At 37.0% G+C, this 25,839-nt stretch overlaps 7 protein-coding genes across 7 annotated transcripts; 4 read left to right on the top strand and 3 right to left on the bottom strand.

The window, feature by feature from the left end:
• Positions 1-590: 590 nt before the first annotated feature.
• Positions 591-2,669, top strand: LOC9314736 (cytochrome P450 81D11). Its single transcript, XM_002878623.2, has 3 exons — positions 591-1,257; positions 1,490-1,873; positions 1,954-2,669. The coding sequence occupies exons 1-3, from the start codon at positions 715-717 to the stop codon at positions 2,569-2,571; spliced, it is 1,545 nt and encodes a 514-aa protein (XP_002878669.1). The 5' UTR covers positions 591-714; the 3' UTR covers positions 2,572-2,669.
• Positions 2,670-7,089: 4,420 nt separating this feature from the next.
• On the top strand, positions 7,090-9,568 carry LOC9314738 (cytochrome P450 81D11). Its single transcript, XM_002878625.2, has 3 exons — positions 7,090-7,671; positions 8,358-8,741; positions 8,833-9,568. Exons 1-3 carry the CDS (start codon positions 7,171-7,173, stop codon positions 9,439-9,441), a joined length of 1,494 nt encoding a protein of 497 aa, XP_002878671.1. The 5' UTR covers positions 7,090-7,170; the 3' UTR covers positions 9,442-9,568.
• A 3,983-nt stretch (positions 9,569-13,551) lies between these two features.
• Positions 13,552-16,486, top strand: LOC9314739 (putative terpenoid synthase 5). The gene is given in 8 exon segments (XM_021027481.1): positions 13,552-13,930; positions 14,018-14,263; positions 14,265-14,301; positions 14,384-14,762; positions 14,836-15,057; positions 15,318-15,459; positions 15,754-16,002; positions 16,074-16,486. Coding segments are annotated over 8 exon segments (1,830 nt in total). The 5' UTR covers positions 13,552-13,696; the 3' UTR covers positions 16,395-16,486.
• Positions 16,487-17,933: 1,447 nt separating this feature from the next.
• Positions 17,934-18,573, bottom strand: LOC9314740 (metallothionein-like protein 4B). The gene is made up of 2 exons (XM_002880443.2): positions 18,338-18,573; positions 17,934-18,246 (listed from the first exon to the last, which is right to left on the bottom strand). The coding sequence occupies exons 1-2, from the start codon at positions 18,424-18,426 to the stop codon at positions 18,078-18,080; spliced, it is 258 nt and encodes an 85-aa protein (XP_002880489.1). The 5' UTR covers positions 18,427-18,573; the 3' UTR covers positions 17,934-18,077.
• An 879-nt stretch (positions 18,574-19,452) lies between these two features.
• Positions 19,453-21,125, bottom strand: LOC9316557 (UDP-glycosyltransferase 84B2). The gene has a single exon (XM_002880444.2). It carries the CDS (start codon positions 20,985-20,987, stop codon positions 19,620-19,622), a length of 1,368 nt encoding a protein of 455 aa, XP_002880490.2. The 5' UTR covers positions 20,988-21,125; the 3' UTR covers positions 19,453-19,619.
• A 441-nt stretch (positions 21,126-21,566) lies between these two features.
• Positions 21,567-23,179, bottom strand: LOC9316558 (UDP-glycosyltransferase 84B1). Its single transcript, XM_002880445.2, has one exon. It carries the CDS (start codon positions 23,076-23,078, stop codon positions 21,708-21,710), a length of 1,371 nt encoding a protein of 456 aa, XP_002880491.1. The 5' UTR covers positions 23,079-23,179; the 3' UTR covers positions 21,567-21,707.
• A 1,705-nt stretch (positions 23,180-24,884) lies between these two features.
• On the top strand, positions 24,885-25,505 carry LOC9316559. Its single transcript, XM_002878627.2, has one exon. The coding sequence runs from the start codon at positions 24,982-24,984 to the stop codon at positions 25,240-25,242; it is 261 nt and encodes an 86-aa protein (XP_002878673.1). The 5' UTR covers positions 24,885-24,981; the 3' UTR covers positions 25,243-25,505.
• The last annotated feature ends 334 nt before the right edge of the window (positions 25,506-25,839 follow it).

Below are 25,839 nucleotides of genomic sequence, written 5' to 3' on the forward strand. Positions count from 1 at the left end.
CTTGAGTAAATATTAGAGAGTGATGTTTCTTCCTTATTATTCAAACCAATAATTTCAATTCTCTATTTTTCCTTCAATCTCCTCTTCTTCCATCCTCTTCACATAAACCACAAATGTTTCTTAATCAATTGACCTCAAATACTTGACTTTCATTATTTACTCCTCTCTCTCCCGTCTAAGCTATGGAGAATCTCTGTTTTTTGAACGTTGTTTCTCTCTTTGTGATGATGGTGGTTATTGTTCTTCTTCCTCAGCTCACTCTTTCTGCATCATCTACATATCCTCGTCCCGAGAAGTTTTATGTCAACTGTGAGTCGCGGTCTAATGTCACATATGGTGGTCGGACTTTCGTTGGAGATATGACCTTGGGTGGTAACTACGTTTTCTTCACCAGTGAAGGAACTGAAGCCATCAACCAATTTGTTTTGTGTTGCTCAATTTCCATAACTTAGCTGAATTCTTGTACTCAAAGATCTTGTATAGCTGGCTATGCTACTTGGGATGGCGGATCCGAATTTATTTTATGAATGTTGATATATTACACGTGTTTAATTGCATGGGACGTGAACATATCTTTAGTGACGGGTGGGATAAACTCCATGACAACACCAAAACTTGATCTCTCGCTTTCGTCATTGAACATCTTTTTTTCATCATCATGCTCCACGTGAACTCTCGCTTACGTTATAAACTAAGCTATAACTTCTAACAACCATGCATGTTTCAGTTCAACACATTTACAAGTTCTTAGATCTAATGGAGACTCATTTCCTAATTTTATCTCTCATCTTCTTTGTTTTCATTTCTCTTAAACTTTTGTTTGGTAAACGGCATAGCAAGTTTAACCTACCACCAAGTCCGGCTTGGCCCTTGCCGTTGATTGGACACCTTCACCTCCTGAAGCTCCCGCTTCACCGCACATTCCTCTCTTTCTCTCAATCCTTAGGTGACGCCCCAATTTTCTCCCTCCGCCTCGGAAACCGTCTCACGGTTGTCGTCTCATCCTACTCCATCGCTGAAGAATGCTTTACAAAAAACGACATTGTTTTCGCCAATAGGCCAGAGTTGATTCTCGGGAAACATATTGAGTACAACTCCACCACTATGACTAGTGCGCCTTACGGTGACCACTGGCGAAACTTGCGCCGTATCGCCACCTTGGAGATCTTCGCGTCACATAAGCTTAACGGCTTCTTATATGTCCGTAAGGATGAGATCCGACACTTGTTACTACGTCTCTCCAAAAACTCGCGACATGTATGTGAGCTTCTACATATCTTAAAATTTATCTAAATATATATAACCTAGTCATTTGTAGTAGTGTTGCCACTCTATCATTACACGGGTCTAAACCCGGCAATATGGTAAAAAAACTCACAATGGAAAAAAAATATGTTTATACATAGTCTTAACCAAAAAAAAAGATTGAGAAGTATGAAAATGAAAAATTTGAGAATAATTCATTTTTAAAATCTTATTATAAAATCAGGAGTTTGCGAAAGTGGAGATGAGACATTTGCTTTTTGAGTTGACTATCAACAACGTTTTTAGAATGGTAGCGGGGAAACGATTTTATGGTGAGGGCACAGAGCAAGACGAAGTTGCGCAGCAAGTGAGACAGCTGATGGACGAGATTGTAACCAGCGCTGGCGCCGGGAATGCAGCCGACTATTTACCAATCATGCGTTGGATCACAGATTTTGAGAAACGCGTCAAGAAGTTAGCGATTCGGATCGATAAGTTTTTGCAGAGTCTAGTGGATGAGAAACGTGCTGATAAAGAAAAGGGTACCACAATGATAGATCACTTGCTTTCTCTCCAAGCAACTCAGCCTGATTATTATACAGATGTCATTCTTAAAGGACTCATAGTTGTAAGTATTGCGTAATCCATATACTATCTTTAAGAACACTAATCTAACATTATGATGGTTGATCAATTTTGAATTTACAGGTTATGATAATTGCTGGATCTGAAACAATTGCATGGACTTTAGAATGGGCGATGTTGAATTTGTTGAACCATCCAGAAGTGTTAAAGAAAGCTAGGACCGAAATCGATACGAAAATCGGTTTTGACCGGTTGATTGATGAAGCGGATACTAAAAATCTCCCTTATCTCCAATGGATAGTGTTGGAGACCCTACGTCTTCACCCGGCAGCTCCAACAAATGTTCCACATATGACGTCAGAGGATTGCATGTTGGCAGGATACGACATTCCACGTGGATCGATGTTATTGGTGAACATATGGGCCATGCATAGAGACCCGTCTATATGGGAAGACCCAGAAATGTTCAAGCCAGAGAGGTTCAAAAATGAAAAGCTTAATCATAAGTTGTTGTCGTTTGGGATTGGACGACGAGCCTGTCCCGGGAATGGCCTAGCTCATCGGGTAGTGAGCTTGGCTCTTGGATCGATGGTTCAGTGTTTCGAATGGCAGAGAATTGGAGAAGAATATGTTGACAATAAAGAAGATGAAACTGTTGTCTTGATGCGTCCTGTGACACCGTTGTTAGCCATGTGTAAAGCTCGTCCCATTGTCCATAAGATTCGTGATGCTTTTGATTGAAGTGTAACTCGCCTTTCTCTGTCTTTTGTGAAAGTTACTAAAAAAACATGTAACATTGTATTCACATAATAATAATCAGAAGGTATAAATTGAACACAGATGATTAGGTAAGACATGAAATAGCCAACTTTCCACAAATGAAACATCCGCAAATGTACATCTGTACGCGAAATAAAATGTACATCTGTACGCGAAATAAAATGTACGAATCACATTATGTAGGGTCCATAATGTCTTCAAAACAGTGGAGACACTAAAAATGAGGGATTTTGCCAATTATAAATATTAAATAGTAAACTATCTAGTTTTCTAATTACGTTTGGAAAATTGCCTATTTCTCAATTTATTATTTTAAAAAAACCCTAGTAAAATACATAACAATTGGACAGTTCATAATGTTGATTTATTACACATGTTTCTTTGTAACTAATTGCATGAGACGTTACAAAACATATCTTTAGTGACATACTATAGGAAAATTGAGTATCCTTAGCGGCCGAATAACGCTATCTAACGAGACGATAGTGGAGTAGAAAGCGCTATATCTACGTCCATGATAATAGATCGACAGCTTCCGATAGCAGTTTCTGGTAATGCTATATTTTGTTTACATATTATAGCGTGTTTTCTTATGCAATGTAATATTATAGTAGCGAATATATTTTGTTATTAATTATCAAATTGCAGCATTTGTTATATGTAATTTAATCAATTAGAATAGCATTTATAATACGTAATTTATTCAATTAAAATAGCATTTGTGTTATGCAATATATTGTGGTTTTGTTTTTGTTTTTTTTTGCACTATACATAATTTTTAATCACTACAAGAAAACACGTCATTAGCGACGTTATTCAGCGACTGATAAATTAGTCGCTGAATTTGAGGACTGAATTGCTACATTTAGGCGACTGAATGTTGCCTAAACAACATTAGTCGCTAATCCGTCTGCATTTGGCGACGGATAACAATAGTCGTTGTATAGTCGCCAAATTAGGCGACTAAGTAGCTTCTAAATATTTAGTCTATAAACTGGGCTACTAATTAGCCACTTTATAGCGACTATAATTTCTAATTGGGCCTTTTAATTGGTCTCGGTCCATTAGATTTACTGCGTTGGCCCATAGTATAAATTCCCTATTTCTAACCGAGGAAACCCTAATTCCGCATTTCTCTAACCCTAGATCCCTAATTCTCTCTATCTCGACGAACCCTAACCCTAACCCTGCAATTTCTCTCCAATTCTCTACAAATCTACTTCTTTTAGGTCTAATCGATGGCTCCTCGTGTTCGCGGTGGAAGAGGAAGCGGAAGAGGGAAGAGGGGACCGAAGTCTCCGGTGAAGCGACCCACTGTCGTCCCTACTCGACCCACATCTTCTGGTGTATCGAGTCGAAGACCAAGGAGCCTTCCGTCGCAGTATGAGTTCACGCCGGCGAACCCTGAAGATCCAAATCATGGGACTGAGCATCCGCCGAATCGTCAGCCTTCACCGCAACTGAGTCTAAGAGACTATCCACCTCCGCTGCAGCTTTTCCAGTCGGGCGAAGGATCTCAGCATGCAGCTGGTGGATCTCCTCGGGGCTCTAGAACGACTCCGTTTCGAGCATCTGTCTCCTCTGTTCATCGTTTAGCATCTGGATCTCCCCGTGCCTCTCAGTCTCCAGCTCCAGTTCAGCCTCCAGCGCCGGTTCCTTCTCCAGTGGTTAATCAACAACGACCACCAAGAGCCTCTCTGTCTGGTCACAGTTCTCAAGCTCAGAACGTTGAAGAAGAAGAAGCTGCATTGAATGAAGAAGCTGATGATGAAACTACATCGGAGGATGAAGGTTTGAGGGATTCAACACTCCCAGAAGATGTCCTCGCGACTTTACATGATACGCTTGTCATCCCAGGCCGTGAGCTCTATACTACTCTCATCTCTCCGACTTTAGAGCCTGGGACGACATGGTAAGGATTCTGAATGTTTATAGGATTGTTTGTATAGAATTGTGTATAGGATTGTCTAGAATTGTGTATAGGATTAGGTATGGTTTAGGTCTGTTTGTGTTAAGGTATGGTTTGTGTATAGGTTTAGGTATGGTTTAGGTCTGTTTGTGTATAGGTTCTGGTTCTTGTTTAGGGTTTAGGTATGGTTCTGGTTCTTGTTTAGGGTTTAGGTATGGTTCTGTTTAGGTATAGTTTGTGAAGAGGTTTAGGTCTGTTTGTATTCTTGTGTATAGATTGTAAGTTTGTTTAGGTATAGTTTGTATTCTTGTGTTGTATTGTTCTGTTTGTATTCTTGTGTATAGATTGTAAGTTTGTTTATTTGATTGTAGGTTTGGTAAGGATAAGGGTAAGCTAACCCGGAAGGTCACCAAGTGTTTTACTAACAAGTTTGATGGACCATACTACAATTGGAGTTGTGTGCCAACTGGAAGAAGAGAAAGATACTTTCTTGAATTCGCTGTAAGCTTCTATCCCTCTTCTACTACTGTATTTTCATATTGTATTTTGATAACTAACATCTGCTTCACTGTCCTCTTGTTTTGGTAGAAAACACACACCTGGCATCCCTCAGTTACAGGTGTGGTTGAAGCCAAGTTCTACAAGATCATTGCACTGCGTATGAAAGACATGGTTAGTAAGGCAGGGTCAAAAAGCCCAAGAGTGAGGCCGTATTGGATTGAGAAAACTCTGTGGAGAGAGATGTGTAAGTTTTGGGATACTGAAGAAGCCCAAGCCAAGAGTTCAACCACATCAGCAGCTAGGATGTCTGACCGTAATGGTCTTGGTCCTCACAAGCATGTTTCTGGTCCAAAGTCCTTTTACAAGTGGAGCAAGAGATGGTAAGTTACATGTCTGTTTTAAATACTTGTTTTGTTTATTACTTGCTGACATCTCTGTTACTATATTTCAGGAAGTTAAATTGGGAAGACCTCCTACTATTGGAGAAGTGTTCATCAGAACTCATACCAAGAAGGATGGGACATTTGTGGATAGGAAGGCGCAGGAAATCCATGAGGCATATCTCAAGAACAAGGCAGCTAAGTTGGCTGCCCTGCAAGAGAATGATGAACAAGATGATGGTAATTCGCGTCAGTCTGAGCTGTCTCAGGAGGAGGATGATGAGATATTTCTTCAGGTAGTAGTCTTGTCTTTTGCTCTGTAGTCTACTTTTATCTGTTAAGCACTAATGTTTTTACTTTGTTTTGCAGTCTACTGTCACAAATGATAGAGGGGATTACTTTGGAATTGGCAGCTTAGGGGTTTACATCAACGGGAAGCGCAAGTACGCAGGAAGCAGTTCTTCTTTCATAACCCTGCAGTCACAGCTTGAGGATGCTAACCGCAAGATAGAGGAACAAGCAGCTCTACAAGCAGCACGTGAAGCAGAGGCATTGCGGGTCGCAGCATCACAAGCAGCTGAGATCAAGCATTTGTCGATGGTGAAGAAGTACCTGAGTGAAACTGACCCTAATTTCCTGGCCTTCCTCAATTCCCAATCAACTCCTGCTGCGGATGATCATTCAGAGGTCCAACCAAATCCAACTCCTGCTGCTAATGTTGATGGTACTACTCCTGCTACTTAGCTTTCTCTCCTCTTAACTCAAAAACTTGAACTTGATCTTTTGGTCTTGTACTTATGGTACAAGTATGTTTGTATTTATGTCTTGTGAACTTGATATTTTGGACTTGTACTTTTGGTCTTGTGAACTTGTATGTTTTTATGTTTATTAAGAACTTGTATGTTTTGGTCTTGTGAACTTGTATGTTTTGTATGTTTGGTTTTAATTAGTAAATGCAAACGTAATTGGAATCAAAATAAGCAGGCAAAATCCAAAAATAAACCTCCAATAAGTCGCAAAACGATAGCCATTCAGTCACTAAAACATTCATAAAACAGTCGCCTTGTAGTGTCTTTTTGGCGATTCCACAGTCACCTACTAGTCGCCAAACCAGTCGCCAAATAGTGACATATTAGTAGCAGAACCGTCGCCACTTTAGCGACTCATACGCGACGCACAGGCGACTTCAAATAGTTGTCGCAGAATAGTCGCTATTTAGCGACTATTAGGCTACAATTTATTTTAGCGACGCAGTGTTCGGCGATAACGTTTATTAGTCGCTAATTAGTGGTTATTATGTGTTTAGCGACTCTTTAGTTACGTTTCTTGTAGTCGCTAAATCCATGTTTTCTTGTAGTGAATCCGGTTTAAATTAATAAAAAATAATACAATTAAATAAGAACTCTTTGACTACATTAGTTTCAAAACCAAACCGAAATAACTTTATTTGTAGTGGTTGGTGGAATAATGATTCCCATGATAACAAAAAAATTTGAACATCTTTTTTTCATTATAATGCTCCACGTAAAGTCTCGCTTACGTTATTAACTAAGCTATAACTTCTAAGCCCCATGCATGTTTCAATTCAACACGTATTTAATTGCATGTGACTTGAACATAACTTTAGCGACGGGTGGGATAATTCCATGACAACACCAAAATTTGAACATTTTTTTTGCTCCATGTGAACTCAGTTACGCTATAAACTAAGCTATAACTTCTAACCACCATGCATGTTTCAGTTCAACACATTACGAGTTCTAAGATCTAATGGAGACCCATTTCCTAATTCTATCTCTCGTCTTCTTCGTTTGCATTTCTCTTACACTTTTTTTTGGTAAACGGCAAAGCAAGTTTAACCTACCACCAAGTCCGGCTAGGCCCCTGCCGTTGATTGGACACCTTCACCTCCTGAAGATGCCGCTTCACCGCACATTCCTCTCTTTCTCTCAATCCCTAGGTGACGCTCCAATTTTCTGCCTCCGCCTCGGAAACCGTCTCATGGTTATTGTCTCTTCCTACTCCATCGCTGAAGAATGCTTTACAAAAAACGACATTGTTTTAGCCAATAGGCCAGAGTTCATTGTCGGGAAACATATTGAGTACAACTCCACCACTATGACAAGTGCGCCTTATGGTGACCACTGGCGAAACCTGCGCCGCATCTGCACCCTGGAGATCTTTTCGTCACACAGGCTCAATGGCTTTTTATCTGTCCGTAAGGATGAGATCCGACACTTGTTACTACGTCTCTCCAAAAACTCGCGACATGTATGTGAGCTTCTACATATCTTAACAATATATCCAAATAAGCTGATAACAGGCTAGTGATTTGTAGTAGTGTTCCCTTTATCATTACATGGGTATTAAACAAACTCAGAAACGAAAAAAAATGTTTATACATAGTCTTAACTAGGGTGGGCATTCGGGTTCGGGTTTGGATTTCGGGTTAATCAAGTTTTGGGTTTTCGGTTAGGAGTGTTTATTATCCGTTCAGATCGGATTAATTGGGTTCAGTTTGGTTCGGGTTGGTATCGTTGGGTTCAGTTCGGTTTCTTGGAAAAAAAACTAAAAAAAGTGGTTCAATTTTAATAAAATTTGGTTAATTTTTACAAAAGACTTGGATGATTTTGAAAAATATAACTATTTTTTTGGATATTTAGGTTAATTTGGATATTTTTTTTTGTTATTCACACATTTTTGGGTATATAATTATAACTAAGTATAATTAATATTTTTGAATATATATATTCGGGTATACTGTTTGGTTTCCCAAACCGGTTCTCAATTCGGATTCTGTTTGGGTAATTTAGCTAGGAGAGTTTATATCATCCATTCCGGTGTGACTATTCGGTTCGGTTCCAGTTCTCGGGAATCCCTAATCCTAACTAAAAAAGATTAAGAAGTATGAAAATGAAAACTTGAGAGTTGATAATTTGTTTTGTGACTATAATCAGGGGTTTGCCAAGGTGGAGATGCGAAGTCTGTTTTTTGAGTTGACTATCAATAACATTTTTAGAATGGTAGCCGGGAAGCGATTTTATGGTGAGGGCACAGAGCAAGACGAAGTTGCGCAGCAAGTGAGACAACTGATTGACGAGATTATGTCTAGCGCTGGCGCAGGGAATGCAGCCGATTATATACCAATCTTGCGTTGGATCACAAATTTTGAGAAACACATCAAGAAGTTAGCGAGTCGGCTCGATAAGTTTTTGCAGAGTCTGGTGGATGAGAAACGTGCGGAGAAAGAAAAGGGTACCACTATGATAGATCACTTGCTTTCTCTCCAAGAAACTCAGCCTGATTATTATACAGATGTCACTCTTAAAGGAATAATACTTGTAAGTATTGTCGTATTGACTAATCCATATACTATCTTTAAGAACACTAATCAAGCTTTATGATTGCTAATAATCGATTTTGAATTTACAGGTTATGATATTCGCTGGATCTGAAACAATAGCGTGGACTTTAGAATGGGCGATGTTGAATTTGTTGAACCATCCAGAAGTGTTAAAGAAAGCTAGGACCGAAATCAATACGATAATCGGTTTTGACCGGTTAATAGATGAGTCGGATACTATAAATCTTCCTTATCTCCAATGGATTGTGTTGGAGACCCTACGTCTTTACCCGGTAGCTCCTACACTTGATCCACATATGACGTCAGAGGATTGCATGTTGGCAGGATACGACGTTCCACGTGGTTCGATGTTATTGGTGAACATATGGGCCATGCATAGAGACCCGTCTATATGGGAAGACCCCGAAATGTTCAAGCCAGAGAGGTTCGTAAATGAAAAGCTTAATCAAAAGTTGTTGTCGTTTGGGATTGGACGACGAGCTTGTCCCGGGGTTGGCCTAGCTCATCGGGTAGTGAGCTTGGCTCTTGGATCGATGGTTCAGTGTTTTGAGTGGCAGAGAATTGGAGAAGAATATGTTGACAGTAGAGAAGAACCCATGTCCTTGATGCGTACTGCGACACCGTTGCTAGCTATGTGTAAAGCTCGACCCATTGTACACAATATTCTAGTTGATTAGGGCATTTTAGTGAATGAATTACCTTGTGATGTAAGATAAGTTAATTTACATGTTAATCATGAAAATCCTAGCTTTTAATCACTATATGTAAAGGAACCATGAAGGTTCGAGTGGATTTCGGAACATATTTTAGGCGAGAACTAGGGTTATGTTCGGAACATGAACTCGTAAATTTTTTGTTGTGTTTACATTTTTAACCCTTTTATTTGATGATCTTCCGTCCAAATTATATAAAAGCAATGGGCTACATTAAGACAGTGTCACTAGTATAACAAATATTGAAATATTCCATGGCTGCAAAGTATCAATTTAAGAAGATATTAACCAACTTTGAAGCCAAAATGATATTAGTTTTCAGTTTAGAATATAACGTAGTAGAGATTGACTATGGATCGTTCTTTGTCGATCCAAAGATGTCAAAAAAATATATATAAATATATATATAACGTTACAACATGAAATGCTAAATTAATAAACTACATTATTAAGTATAATGGAAAACTTTAGCTTCTCTAAAATAATCTCAAGTATTTTAAAGAGATTATGAACACAAAAATAAAGAATTTTATTTATAAAAGTTATTAAGCTACGTGGGATTATAGTAAATTTGATTTTATAATTAACCTTAGAAAAGCTTGAGAATTTTCATGGACTAATGTCGAAAAAGACCATGCGGGCAGTTTGCCACGATACACAAATGTCAACGGCAGACCTTGCAACCTTAACTCTGCAGAAGTTCTACCGAAACTCTGTAGAAATATAGGATTAGCGCTGGTATCTAGAAAAATGTGTACCATGCATTAGGGATTTTTAATATATTAAAATATAGGATTACAAAGGGTAATATTACAATAAAAACAAAAATTTCTCTCCTTTCCCACAAAAACGCGTTTTTCCAACTAATCCCGAGCCGCCACGTCATCAGAGACTGGTATCACAAGTATCACTCCAGTGATACTGCTCAGACCCAAATCAATTGTTTTACCCATTAATTTAATATTTTTTGGCTTCTAATACATATAAAAAATCTGCTATGTACATGGTCTAATGTACTCATATTCAGATTATTGTGTAAAAACGTACGATTCTAACGAATTTCTTCTAAATTTATAGGTACAACAAAAATCTGCAATTGCAGTCAAACCAATCACCCAATTAATATGTAAATAATTCACAATAGAATATACTAATTTACATTTTTGTTATACTTTTAATACTTTTGTTGAAAAAAAAAACATACAGCCACAGGGAAAAAAACTTATATATGAACAAACTAAGAAACAAAAGATATTAAAACTGTAAATTTGAAAAGGGATTCATGATATTGATGAGACCGTATCTTTAAATAGGATTTTCAAAAAAAAGTTATTATCTTATTAATTAAAGAAGTCTGCGTTGTAGAGTTGAATATCTATTGTTGATTAATGAGTTGATTAGAACTTTGAGTTTTTTTTTAGTATCGTTTTGATCTTATCTCTTTCTTATTTATCGTTATTCTTAGTGAATCAATGATATTATCAAAAACCCTCGTTGAACGGCCATTCTTCGGATTCAACGGTTTTCGAGTTATCTCTTTGTTTATTTCTTGAATCAACAAACGTTGAGTTCTATTAGAGGAACTATTTTTAATTGACTCATTTTTTTACATTGTTCCCCTAAATTTGCAGTGGTTCACATCATCCTTATGTGTTGGTCTGCTGAGAATCATTGTTGCTACGTTCCTTATGAGTTGTTAGCTTATTAGAGTGTTAAAGACAAATGTTTCATCAGATGCCATATGGAGGAATTCATGCACATGCAATAAAATGCATCGTTTATATAATGGAATTCTATTAAGAAGCAAACAAAGCTATCAAGACAGTGATGATCATTACAAATTAAATAGACACATATCGTTAAAAGGTGTATATCATGTTGGCTTGGTTTCTCCGTCCTATGGGATATGACACCTAACGAGTAATGAGACATTTGTCTTTTAATCTCTTATAAGCTTAGCCATATGGGATACTACCATGTTGGCTTGGTTTCTCCGTCCTATCACTCTAACAATTGAATGGTGCCCTTTATTTAATGGCAACCAACACATTACGCAGGCAAACAATATACATGTAGAGAAATTACTGATGGGTTATTTGACTCTTTAGAAAAATTTGAACCTTGGTTAGACTAAGGAGATGTGTTGATACAGGAAAAATAGCTTAATAACTAATAGGTATATCTATCTGTTTTTCGTCGGAAACAGCTCTAACTGTCGTGGAAACAGACAAATTTGTCGGTCGATTGTAGAACGTCGGTATAGAAAATTTGTTGATGTCATTAATAATTACCAGCGGATTATCGAAGAAAATTACTCATGGGTTATTTGCCTCCTTAGAAAAATTTGAACCATGGATAGACTAAGGAGATGTGATGATAAGTGGTAGATAGATATCAACTTATTAATATTTATTTATTTACGTTTACAAGTATATAGTGATTTTGTTTGATTTTATAATATGTTAAACACAACTGAAAACTCAGATCTACTATTGTGTTTAACTTCTATATTATAAGTTTATAACATGTTTCAAACACAACTCAGAAATAAATAAAAAACAGATTATCTTCCATATCTCCGGAACAAATTAGTCTGACCATGAGTCAATGGCTTAATAACTTTAATTAAAAATTATATAAATATATTTACACAAACATATATATATCTATAATAATAATCTTTTGTAATATATGTATATATATATGCATATATATAAGTCTTTTAACTAAAATTATATATATATATATATATATATATATATATATATATATATAACTTTAACTTTGTTTTTAAAAACAATTTATTTTCGTTCGAATTCTAAGAACTATAGCTGGTGCTTGTTATAAAAATCTATTACCTAAAATTAATTTTTTTCATTATCTAATCCCGAGATGTTAAAACTAATTTTGTTGGCATTAAAATATTTTGATTGCAGGCACAGGAAACCATCTCCATGACATTCTTCTCAAGCTCTGTTTTCAAATCTCCATCTACCTACTTTGGAGAAAAAGAAATGCACGAATTCATAGCAATGAGTTCTCATCAACGGTACAAATCGACAAAATGATTAGAAATAGGATCACTTCGCTTAGTTACGGTTCTCGACCAAGGTTCTGTGAGCTTCTTCAAAAGTGGTTCGCGGTATCTCTTTCATCTACCGCAGGAGTCTGATATTCCCTCTATAGCCTTGCTTTCATTATGTCATAGTGCTAATTGAGTGACTACTATTCTTTTTCTGAAATTATTTTCAGCTGAACTCATTGTACATGCATATTTTTATATGATCAATAAATTACACATTCAAACAAAAAAAGTATATTTTTTAAATTGAAATATAATGTACATAAAAACTCTTTAAACCGCAAGTATTAACATTAATTCTCAAAATCCTAAATTTTTTTCTCTATCCAAATCATGGCGTAATTCCAAACTGAAGAATGGCAAAATACGAACGTAAGCATTGTAACAATATTATTAATCCAGAATATCTAAGAATTTGAAACATATTTTTTTTTACTTTTCATATTATTATTTTTTGTAATTTTTAATATTACTTGTTGCTATTTTTTTATGAACCAAATGCATGAAGTAATAAGCATTTAACTATGAAATTTATTTGTTTCTGAATAGTTATAGAGAATTTTATATAAGGTTTTACTATTAATTATATTTAAATTTTTTTATATTTTATCATAATAATATAAATATTTGGTGTTTTTATACTTTATATAATTTTAAAATTAAATTTATCACTGATCATTTTCGATTTAACTGATGTCGCATCCGCTAGTTAACCACCAACTTTCAACCGCTAAACCATTCGTCAATTAATTTAGATATAATCCTACAACGATCTGAACAATTTGACAGCTAAGGTCTAAAGCATATACGAATAAGTACTTTGTACTCGGGGATGTGCCTTTAGTCAAATGGTTAAGTCCATTTGACTCCGCCTTCTCCACCGGAGTTCGACTCCAGTAAGTCGCGTTACCCCGCGTAGTAAGGATTGACTATGGATCGGGCCTTGTCGATCCAAAGATGTAAAAAAAAAAAAAGTACTTTGTACTCAAACAAACCTGTGGTCACATGCTCTAAGTCGTTCATGAATCATTTTATCATAAATGTACATAAGTATCTATGTTATGTATATAAATATCTCCGATTCTATCGACATTGTAGCTAAACTTTTGACGTGACACTAGCAACAAAGTATATACCATGGAAACCTTGACCATTTTTGGACAAAAATGTGGAACTCAAGTCTCTCTTCTTTCTCCAAGTGCGGTGAGCAAACTCTCTCGCTTTCCACTGACATCATTTGCTCGTAAACCTACAAAGCAGGTTTGTTTGAAGACTACGGATTGTGACCTTGATGAAAGTAAGCGTACGTTTAACAAGTTTCCACGTTCTGACTGGGGTGATCATTTCCTTCGTCTTCCCATCAATGTCTCAGTGAGTTCATTACACACACACACATATACACATTACACATATATATAGGATTGGTGCAGGAGATATTAACAAGCTGGATTCTTGTAGGATATGGATACGCTTACAAGAGAGATGAACGCACTAAAGCCTACAATAAGGAAGATGCTCATGTATTCACAAGACGTGGAGGAGACAAAGAAGAGAATTCTTCTAATCTATTTGCTGGTCGCACTTGGTGTGGCATACCACTTTGAGGATGAGATAGATGATAATCTGAAACACAGCTTCGAAAAGATAGAGACCATTATGGCCGGTGAAATTGACTTGTCGACAGTTTCGGTCATGTTTTGGGTTTTTAGGACATATGGATATAACTTGTCTTCTGGTAAGGAGTATCAAGCTAGGCTTCTTATTAATGTTCAATAATTCTACTATACTTGTCTCCTTTAATTAATGGTCTATTTTTGTAAACAGATGTGTTTAGGAGATTTAAAGGGAAAGATGGGAAGTTTGAAAAATGTCTTAAAGAAGATGTCAAAGGTCTGCTAATTTTGTATGAAGCCACACAATTGGGTACAAGCACTGAGGATATTTTGGACGAAGCGATGAGCTTCGCGTCGAGCCACTTGGAGTGTTTATTAGCAGGTGGAACGTGCCCGCCTCATATCTCAAGGCTTATACGAAATGCACTTTACATGCCTCAGCACCACAATTGTGAAATATTATTCGCAAGCGAATACATTTGGTTCTATGAACAAGAAGATGTTCACAACAAAGTCCTACTTGAGTTCGCCAAGCTCAATTTCAAGTTCCTTCAACTCCATTGGATTCATGAGCTGAAAATTCTCACCAAGTAGACTACTTACTGTATCAGTCGCTTTTGACAACGTTTTCATGGATTAATTACTAATATATATGTTTTGCAGATGGTGGAATGACCAAGATCTTTTATCTAAGCTCCCACCTTACTTTAGAGACAGACTGGTGGAGTGCCATTTATATGGAGTGATTATGTATTTCGAGCCAAAATATTCATTTGGCAGAATCATATTGGCTAAGTTACTGGTGCTCTTGACCGTTGTCGATGACACGTGTGATAGATATGGTTCTGTTCCTGAGGTTGCAAAGCTTCTTGATTGCGTCGAAAGGTAATATGCTATACATATAATATGTAAGCTTAGCTAATGACTTAATCATCGTGTTAGTCGTTGAGAGAACTTCAATGAAACGAAGAAGAAGTAGAATAAATATTTTTATTTCTCTCACAAATATATGTTGATTACCTTAGGAACCTATTTATTATATAGAAGAAGGTTCCGGTTTACTTAATGTAAATACAGTCCATTTCTGGTTTTACCTAGACCATTCAATAGACCAATAATATCCAGTTTCTGGTATGTACGTGCAGATGGGATCCAGATCTTGGGGAGAGTCTGCCAGATTATATGAAAACCGTCTTCAAGTTTACTTTGGACGTTTTTGAAGATTGTGAACGAGCGGGGAGGTGTGAAGAAGGACAAAGCTTCAATGTGGAAGGTGCATTAGCTGAGGTAATACATATATAGTGTAAATTGCACATATTAATATAACATCTAATATTGAATACTACAATTCTATATTGGCAATAAAATAACAACACATCTATTTTTTTGTTTTTTTTTAAATGGATAACATCCTTTCAGATTAGGGACCAGAAAATTCATATTACGTATTTTATTTCTGAATCTTTGTAAATTTGGGACCAATTTATTTATAATTTGAGATGGAAAAACTCACGAAGCTTGACAATATGGAAGTAGAAATAGAATATTTATTTAAATTCGCATGTGTTCCTAATAATGCAGTTCAAGATACTCCAGCGAACCCATCTTAGCTTTGCTGAGTGGGCAGCGGCAGAAAAGGTGCCAACAGTTGAAGAGTATTTGGAGGTTGGGGGCGTGGGGGTCACAATGTATGCAACTATAGCATTGGGTTTTCTCGGGTTGGGACCGAGGGCTAGGGAACAAGGTTATGAGTGGCTAAAATCTAGACCAAAACTCGTTCATGATTTGGCAACAAAGGGTCGTCTGATGAATGACATGGGAGGCTTCAAGGTACATATATATGACTCACATTGTTTCAAATTTCTTCTTCTGAGCTAAGCAAACATGAATGGTATGAACAGGATGACATTGGAAGAGGTTTTATCGCAAACGCAGTCAACTATTATATGAAGGAATATGGAGCTACCGAAGAGGAAACATATAAGGAGTTTCATAAAATAGTTAGAGACCTGGAGAAGTCGGTGAACTCGGAGTTCTTGAAGATAAATAAAGGAGTGCCTCGCGAGATCCTATCGCGAGCCATTAATTGTGGGAAAATGATCGATGTTACCTACAGATCCGGTGACGGGTACACTCGGCCCAAAGGAAAATTCACAGAGTATGTCGAATCATTGTTTGTCGACCACATGGATGCGTCTTTGAAACACTTGGTTCCACTCTAGCTCCTGTGATGCACCATGCATCTTCTTCTACCTTATGAGCTTTATTGAACATGTAATATGCACATCTAATTTTGTAAGTATGTAAGTTCCCATTACCAATGTCATCCTGTTCATACCATTCATGTAAATATGCACATCCGGTTGAAAGCCTTTTCCCATTGCTTGATCGAGGAATCTGCAATACATGCTCAGCTAGAAGGCACATCCCAAAGTTTCAAGACTTGCTCCAGCTATGGTTTCGAGGCGCTCCTCTCTAATTTTGTAAGTATGTAAGTTTCTTTTTCTCTTTGTACCGTATTTGTTCATCCCGATCTTTCTTGTCGTTGTGGCACTTGTTTTTTCTCTATGTAACCGTTATCAAAGTTTATAAAACAAGAAAATTTAGCAAACAAATATGCACATCTAATGCCAATAAACAGATCATTTAAGCATAGAACACCAAGGGCAGTCTCTGCAGCTGAAAACACCTTTAAAATGTAGGTAATGAAGCATGATAGATCGAAGAAAAACATATGTCCGAATGCAGACACATATCTCATTTTTTTAAAAAATAACACACAACATTTAGACGCTTTCTTCCCACAATAATTTCATTGAAGTACAAGATCAATTGGACAGTACATTCCTTAGGGAAATTTAAGGTACTATATATTGGTTAAAACCTAAGAGTATCTTCAACACTCTATATCCCACTCTGAAATAGAGCAAGAAAATAAAAAATAGAAAAATATATTAGAGATGGTCTAAACATAAACTTTATCGTCTTAGATATGGTAAGGTGTAGTATTGGTTTTTCTAACAAATGAAATGGTTATCCCGAAAGTCTCAAACCTTGTAATCATACATTTATTGCCAAAGAGGTCGCTACTAGTACTATCTACCTAAAATCCTGTTACCACCGCTACTAGTCGATTCACAGTAAAGAGTAAGGTGATTGTGATATCACTAATGAACGAGTCTAAATTCTGAGCTGAAGATCCACCAGGCGCCATGCATCAACGATCTTGCAGCGCGGTTCAGCTCCACCGCTCTCCTCCTCATAGTCACGGCTTCATGGATTAGTGTGTGTGTGACATTCGCAGAGTGATCATTGTGGATCGGACACTAGACAGTATATTTCTGAAATGAAAATTCGAAGGTATACATATGGTCGTTGATTCCAAAAATGAACTTTTATGCGCAAGATGATCACCGGCGGACCCACGTGAGTAGAAGGAGTGTTACTTGCACCACCTTAAATTATATAATTAAAATTTTTAAGCTTAAATCAATAGGATTATTTGGCTAATTTGGTTAAAGTTTATATTTGGCAAAAATATTTTCTGGGTCCGCCACTGAAGATGATCGTTGTGGACAGTATAATTCTTACACGCCACAATCGGAACACCAGCCACCAACCATCTCGGTCGTCGAGTTCCAGCCATATCTCCTAGAAAACGTCAACGTTTTGGGCCTTTTCCTTCGGCCTTGTCACCCATTGAGATATGATCCCTGCTTGACTCAATTAGTGGATTGTATTGCTACAAGACCCACAAGTTATAAGGATTTCCAAACTCTTGGTGAGTCATAAGAACGAAACACAAGAAGCAGAACATACGATTGTTGTGCAGCTTTATTTCAGATCTGACTAGCTAGCTAGTAGTACCTATTATACAAGTATGGTATAAACATAGTTAAGGATGTCTAAGCAGCGCAAGTGGCACAGGTGCATCCCTCACCACAAGTGCAACCCTTAGTAGAGGTTTGAGTTTGGGTCTTGGGACAGTTGCAAGGGTTACAGCCACAGTGCTCCCCACACGGACACGTGTTATGCTCTTGATCCCCACCAGATGCTTCGCTCATCATCTTGCACCTACATGGTATTGAACCACGTTTTTAAGATCACAACAAATCAATTATAGCTAGAGCGTATATATATATATATATATATATAATGAACCAACCTGCAAGATTCACCACCGGGACATGGAGAAGGGCAGCCACAACGATCGTTGCAGCTAGCGCTTGAGCTTCCTTTGCCTGTGTCTGCCATTTTTTTTCTTCTCTCTTTTTTCTCACTAGCTCTTCTTTTTTACATTTCATATAGATAAGAACACTGAGCGATGCAAGAGAACTGAATACGTGGCCTATATCAGGCAACATCTGCCATGTGGCAACTTCTCCTCTAACTCCAGTCGTGACGAAGCATGTTCTTACCAACCCGAAAAGTTAACTTTGTGTTTTTGTAATCTTGTAAAACTGTTGATGAGAACATCGTGATGAAGGTAGACCTTACTAGAGTTGTTTGACGTATTATGACTTTATTGTACTAGTAGTATTAAACTTTTCTTTTTTAGATTTTTCTAAAGTTAACAAAAGAGCTCAATTTTTAGTTAATTAACATAAGAACAATTTAAGGCTCTCTCTCTTATCGCTCTCGTATCTTTTAGAGAGAGAGAGTCTTCTCTATTTTCAGCTTTTTGTTTCTGGTTTCGACCAGATTTGTATATTGTTTTCGTTTTCGCTTTCTGCGATTCAATAATTTCCAGTTAGGTGCTGGACTTTTTGTTACCGGCTCAGTCCGGTTCGATCTCTTTCCATATGTAGCTCTTATCATCGATGTCTCCGTCTTCTTCTAAATTCTCTCTGTTTTCTCCAATTATCCGAGGAATAATATCTTCGTCACTCTCCTTTTGCTCAAGATATATGAGCAAAGAAGGATTCAAGTCTACATCAAGTTGGGTGTAGCCGGTGGTGGAGCTTCCACGGTGTTGGCATTTTCCGGAGAAATTTTGAAGCGTTCTTCATATGAATCCGGCAGATTTCGATGCTATGTTTGGATTGGATTGAAGATCGGCAGAAGGAAGGTAGATACAGATCGATCCATGGCTGATTGGCGGTGGCTAATCAGAATTATGGCGATTTCCGGCGAGGATTGACGGTGGCGTTGATATCTCGACGCGTGGGCTAAGAAGAACACGTATTATACACGTGTCAATAGCTAATTCATATGGGGCTACTTATGTTTATCTGTTTACTTTTAATCTCTGAATTAGTTTGGGCCGTTCTCGCTTGTATCCTTTTAATGGACCTTCTGTACTTGCCTTTGGGCTTTTAATGAAAACGTTGGCCGACAAAAAAATAAAATAAAATTTAGAAGCATTGGTGCAGCCTTAGAAGTTAGAACTAAGCTAATTTAAATTTAAAGTCCGGTTACAAATTGAAAAAACAATTCATGTAAACGAGTCAGGTGATTGTGATATCACTAATGAACGAGTCTAAATTCCGAGCCGAAGATCCACCAGGTGCCATCGCCAATCTTGCGGCGTGCTTCAGCTCCGTCGCTCTCCTCCTCATGCCCGCGGCGGCAGGTCCTTCTGTCACGGCCTCAATGCATCTCTCCACCTCTTCAACCTTAAGCTCTCCGTCAACAGCATCGTTCTTCATCCTTACTCCTATTCCAAACACATCCACAAGCAATCTGGCATCAAGCGGCTGATCTATCCAAGTCGGATACGCCACCACCGGAACACCAGTCACCACCGTCTCGATCGTCGAGTTCCATCCACAATGCATGACGAAGCAAGAGATCGCCATGTGGCTCAATATCTTCTCTTGTTGACCCCATTCAATTACAACCCCTTTACCTTCTTTAACCATCTCTTGCAAAACTTGGACATTTTCGCCTTTCTCCTTCGGCCTAATCACCCAAAGAAATGAAACTCCTCTGTTTTTCAATGCCTTTGCTATGATCTCGACTTGATTCTCCGATGATTTGAGTATGCTTCCGAAAGATATGTAAACAACTGAAGACCTAGCTTGCTTGTCAAGCCACTCCATACAAAAATCATCATATTTCCACATATCTAGGTTTTTTCCATCTTGGGTTTTGTCTTCTTCAATTCCCAACAGAAATGGAGAAACAAGAGGACCAATTGGGATTATAGGTTTTAAATCAGACATAGACTCGATTATCTCTGATTCGAGTTCGTAAAACGAGTTAACCAAAACCCATTGCACATCTTTCAAGCAATCTGCGAATTCCGCCATTAGCGTATTGACCTGAGCGCCATGAGAAGGTAACATCAATGATGGGAGATCTCGGACTTCCAACAGTGGTAAAGCTGGTAACTCCACTGTTTGATTCAGAACTTCAAGGTCGGGGAAAGGATTTGTCTTCATGTAGTAACGGTAATAAACGGAGAAAGCTCCACAAGCTTGGATCCAGAGGATTGCACAAGGAATATTATGAGCCGCGGCAACAGCTGGAACCCATGGGGTAAAAGGCACAGAGACAATGCAATCGAATCTCTTTTCTTCGATGATTTTTGACAAGTTCTTGGCTCCAACTTTTCTCAATGACTTTGCGAGAGTGTCGGGGTCTCTTGGATCGTCTTTAGGCAGACCGTCGGGGAAGAAGGCGAGGTCCACCGGTCTATGGGGTTCGTCGGCAGTGGAAGAGAGGAGGTCACGGGCTTGCTCAGTGGTGGCGAGAGTGAAGTGTAGGTTGGTTCGTGCGAGATGTTTGGCGAATTTGAGCATTGGATTTAGGTGACCTTGGAATGCTAATGCTACCATTAGGACATGTGTTTCTTGACCCACACTACTTCCCATTATTACGAATAGTTATTATTCTTTTTAATAGTAATTTAGAGGTATGGGACTTGAGTTTTGTATGATATTGTGAGCTCTAGTTGTTGTGGTATATATAACAATGGTTGTTCAACAATAGATTTTGCATAATTAATTAATATTGTGGAATTTGGTAATAAAATGTATCTATTGTAACTTTGTAAGTGATAACCCAATAAATGTTGGTCAATATATTCAAAATTAATTATGGGTGTTCTATATTCTTGTACAATTGTTAAAAAAAAATCATGTCCTTAGCTAATTACAAATTTTATTATATTAACAAAAAGTTTATATGCTATTCTGAAACATTATATATTTTCTAATTATATTTATGAAAGTGTTTGATAATATTTCAAAATTAATAAAAAAATGTAGATTAAGTAAATCTTCTAATTATATTTAATATCCTCAACAAAAGAAGAAAAAAACCAATGAAAAAGCTAAACTGGAATCAAATAGAATAATACACAAAAGTGCTAGAATATATTATATATAATATAATTATCAAGAAATCTACAATTTTAATTTGGTGAAGGAGATGGTATCCACACAAAAATGTAGGTAATGAATCATGATATATAATAACAAACAACTGGTCCATATTCCATTCATCAGTTTGGTTTTTGTAACAATTGATATCCGGGAAGTCTCAAACCTTGTATTCATACATTTTGTACTAATTGATTCCAAAGTACAGAGTTAGGCGATTGTGATATCACTAATGAACAAGTCTAAATTCCGAGCCGAAGATCCACCAGGTGCCAACGCCGATCTTGCGACATGCTTCAGCTCTGCCACTCTCCTTCTTATATCCGCGGCAGCTGGTCCCTCTGTCACGGCCTCAATGCATCTTTCTACTTCTTCGACCTTGAGCTCGCCATCGACAGTGTCATTCCTCATCCTTACTCCGATTCCAAACACATCAACAAGCAACCGCGCGTTAATCGGCTGATCCGTCCAGCTCGGGTATGCTACTACAGGAACACCAGCCACCACTGTCTCGATTGTTGAGTTCCAGCCGCAGTGCGTGATGAAACAAGAGATCGCCACGTGGCTCAAAATCCTCTCTTGTGGACTCCACTCGAGAACAACTCCTTGTCCTTCTTTCACCATCTCCTGCAAAACATCAACGTTTTGGGCTTTCTCCTTTGGCCTTATCACCCAGAGAAATGGAACTTCTTTGTTCTTCAGCGCCTTCGCTATGGTCTCGACCTGATTCTCCAATGATTCGAGCATGCTTCCGAAAGAAATGTACACAACCGAAGACCTAGCTTGCTTGTCAAGCCACTCCATACAACAATCATCAGATTTGCACAAATCTAGGTTTTTACCATCTAGGGTTTCATCCTCATCAGCTCCCAACAGAAATGGAGAAACAAGAGGACCAATCGGGATTACAGGTTTTAAATCAGCCATTGATTCTATTATCTCTGATTCGAGTTCATAGAACGAATTAACCAAAACCCATTTCACATACCTCAAACAATCAGCAAATTCCGCCATTAGATTATTGAAGTGAGAACCACCAGAAGGTAACATAAACGATGGAAGATCTCGAACTTCCAACAATGGTAATGCTGGTAACTCCACTGTTTGATTCAGATCTTCAAGATCAGGGAAAGAGTTTGTCTTCATGTAGTAACGGTAATAAACCGAGTAAGCTCCACAAGCTTGAATCCAAAGGATTGCACAAGGAATGTTATGAGCGGCTGCAACAGCTGGAACCCATGGAGTAAAAGGCGAAGAGATGACACAAGAGTATATCTTTTCTTCGATGATTTTAGACAAGTTCTTGGCTCCTACTTTATTCAATGACTTCAAAAGAGTTTCAGGGGCTCTTGGATCGTCTTTAGGCAGACCGTCGGAGAAGAACACGAGGTCCACCGGACTACGAGATTTTTCTACGGTGGAGAGGAGATCACGGGCTGGTTCAACAGTGGCGAGAGTGACGTGTAGGTTCTTTGATGATAACGAGAGATGTTTGGCGAGTTTGAGCATTGGATTGATGTGACCTTGGAATGCTAGTGTAACCATTAGGACATGTGTTTCTTGACCCTCACTACTGCCCATTCTTTTTATTTTATTTTCACTAATAGTTTAGATTTTCATGAAACTGTGAGTCATAATTTTAGTGGGGTTATATATAATACCAATGGTTGTTTAACGATGGATTTTGCTTAATGGAGACATAAAATGAGATTATGGTAAGAAAATCTATCTATAGTAATGGCTAACCCAGTCAAATGTTGGCAAATAGATTCTATATTATCCACTTTTTTACCAATTATGTTCATCTATTGGTCATCGGGTCAGTTACAAATCTTACCTTATTATTAACTAAATTTTTTAAATAGTGTGACACTTGACAGTTACGATTATCATACTTTGATATGTGTCAAAAACTTTCATGAGATTTTAACATCTGTTAAGTATTGTTTCTTTCTTTATAAAGTCCTTATTATAGTAAAAAAAAAAGTATGAAAGAATAGAATTGAAATTAATATACGGGAGATATACAATTAAAGTTTGGTCAACGATAAGATTTCCAAAATATATAAGGAATAAAAATAAAAATGTTTAGGTGGCATGTGCCAAATCAAAAGTTAATTTTCTAAATTCTATGAATGTAAAAGTAATTAGCTAAAACATAAATTTACTGATTCACTATGCGTTGGATTTTTACTGGATTCAGGTGTGAGATACACTAATAAAAAAAATATATAAACAGAAATTTACAATACGGTTTTTTTATAAAAAAAAGTCATCCATTGACATATTCGTCACATTAATTTCCACTAAACGATTTTTAAGGATAGTTTTGAGGAAAAAACACACTCAAAGGTTGAAAAATCAACAATCTGATACTTCGCTCATGACCTTTCAAAGAAGGCTACTTTGAATAGAAATAACAACGTGAGAAACAAGAAAAGTACATAGATAGATTGGTGGGGTGTCTGAACTTTTGAAACATCGATCAAGTATGATGCACCTAACAACTTTAATTTTCAACTAAAACTACTTCGACCGTTAATTTGGTATACGTAGTGTTATGATTTTTAATTTGAACAGTAGGAAAATTTATTTAAATGTGAATTCAGGTTAGAGATAAAAAAAAAATCACTTTATATATCTACGATCGCTACTATATATTAATTTTTAATATTGAACCCAAATTCAAAAGATTAATTCGAGTTTTGGTTTGGAATGTTGTCGGTTATAACTTAGGAAAATAGAACATTTATCATAAAATTTCTAAATTAAAATAAAATTATATAGAAAACTTATAATAAATATTTTTAAATTAAGTTGTTCTCAATCATAAAATATAATGGCACATGTGAAAATGGTTTAAAAAAATATGTAACAATTTATGTCATCAAAAATATGTTTTCCGTAATCAATCCTTAGAAAACTCTATCATAAAATATATTTGAGTTAAAGTGATCTACAGTGATTTTAGTATTCTTGAAGGAAGGTGGGGACATTAGGTTTGTCAGTTGTCACTTAATATGATATTAAACATATAATACCATACTAGATTTGAATTTCAAACATATTTTATGGTCTACAACTAAAACTCTGCTCCAAACAATCAGAGACAAAATTATAATCATTTTATTTCCTAAGACAGGGAAGAAACTAACTAATCTCCATTCTTCGTTGATGGCTTTTTTATTTTCGTAAATTATATATTTTAAAAATATAGGAAGACCAAGAACAAGAAGCAACCTCAGTATTTTCCCAGGAAGGAGCCTAAATTCAAATCTCACGTCTTGTTGAATTTTAAACTTATGAAGTCAAAAACTGAAAATGTCAAACTTTTCTTCTTCTTCAAGGCTCTCCACATTACTATATATTCCAACTCCAAGTCCACAAACTCCTCACAACAAATTTAGTCATCTCATAAATTAGTGAACACAAGAAAAAAAAAAAACATTTTTGTTTCAGTTACTCAAAAAAGCACTCAAAGAAAATGATGATGAACAAAGTTGTATTGGGTTCAATTCTGTTTTTCATGTTGGTTAGTTCGATTCTTGTGGTAGAGGCTCGTCCGTTGGGTTTAACGAAGGCCGAAGAGGAGCTCGTGGCTAAGTTCTTCGATGGTTTGTCACTTGGGGCGATCAAGGAGTCGGGTCCTAGCTCTGGTGGTGAGGGTCATCGGTTCGTGGATCGAAGTGAGACGCTTGGATATGGTAAGCACTCCGGTCCCAGCCCGAGCGGACCCGGTCACTAATTTCGGACCGGACCAGTTAAGGTGGCTGCTTTGGTCTACCTCCAGAAATTGATTTCTTGTTTAATTTATTTTTTCAGATTAATTTTTCTTTTCATGCTTAGAACTGAGGAAAATCAAGAATTGGTAGAGCCTCATTTGTTCTCTGTACGAATATTCTTTTGTTAATTATTGAAATTTATTTGATAATATTGTACAATGTAATATATTGTAATTAATTTATTATATATTCTGATTATATGAATAAATTACTGGATATTTCTGTTTTTAATGAGTTTCAATAACAACATAGTTAAGCATCAAATCCACAAAGCAAAAAGAAGGGACTTAATTTGAAAGTAGACACAACTAATTAACTGAGAAATATGAAATAGATATTCATAGAAAAAAAAATTAAGTTTCTTTAAAGCCTGGCTTCACCCTCGGGTATATACTACAAGAAAAACCTTGTTTTCCTACCGACAAAAATATAGGAAAATCGTTAAAACGTCATTTTTACCATTTTCCTACGATTTTCCTTGTTTTGTCGGTAAGAAAACAAGGTTTTTATCGAGTTTCTCACCGCAAGTTGGACATGAATTATTGTGACGGCGTAGCCAT

Source organism: Arabidopsis lyrata (genome assembly GCF_000004255.2).
Source record: "Arabidopsis lyrata subsp. lyrata unplaced genomic scaffold ARALYscaffold_4, whole genome shotgun sequence".
Lineage (NCBI taxonomy): Eukaryota > Viridiplantae > Streptophyta > Magnoliopsida > Brassicales > Brassicaceae > Arabidopsis > Arabidopsis lyrata.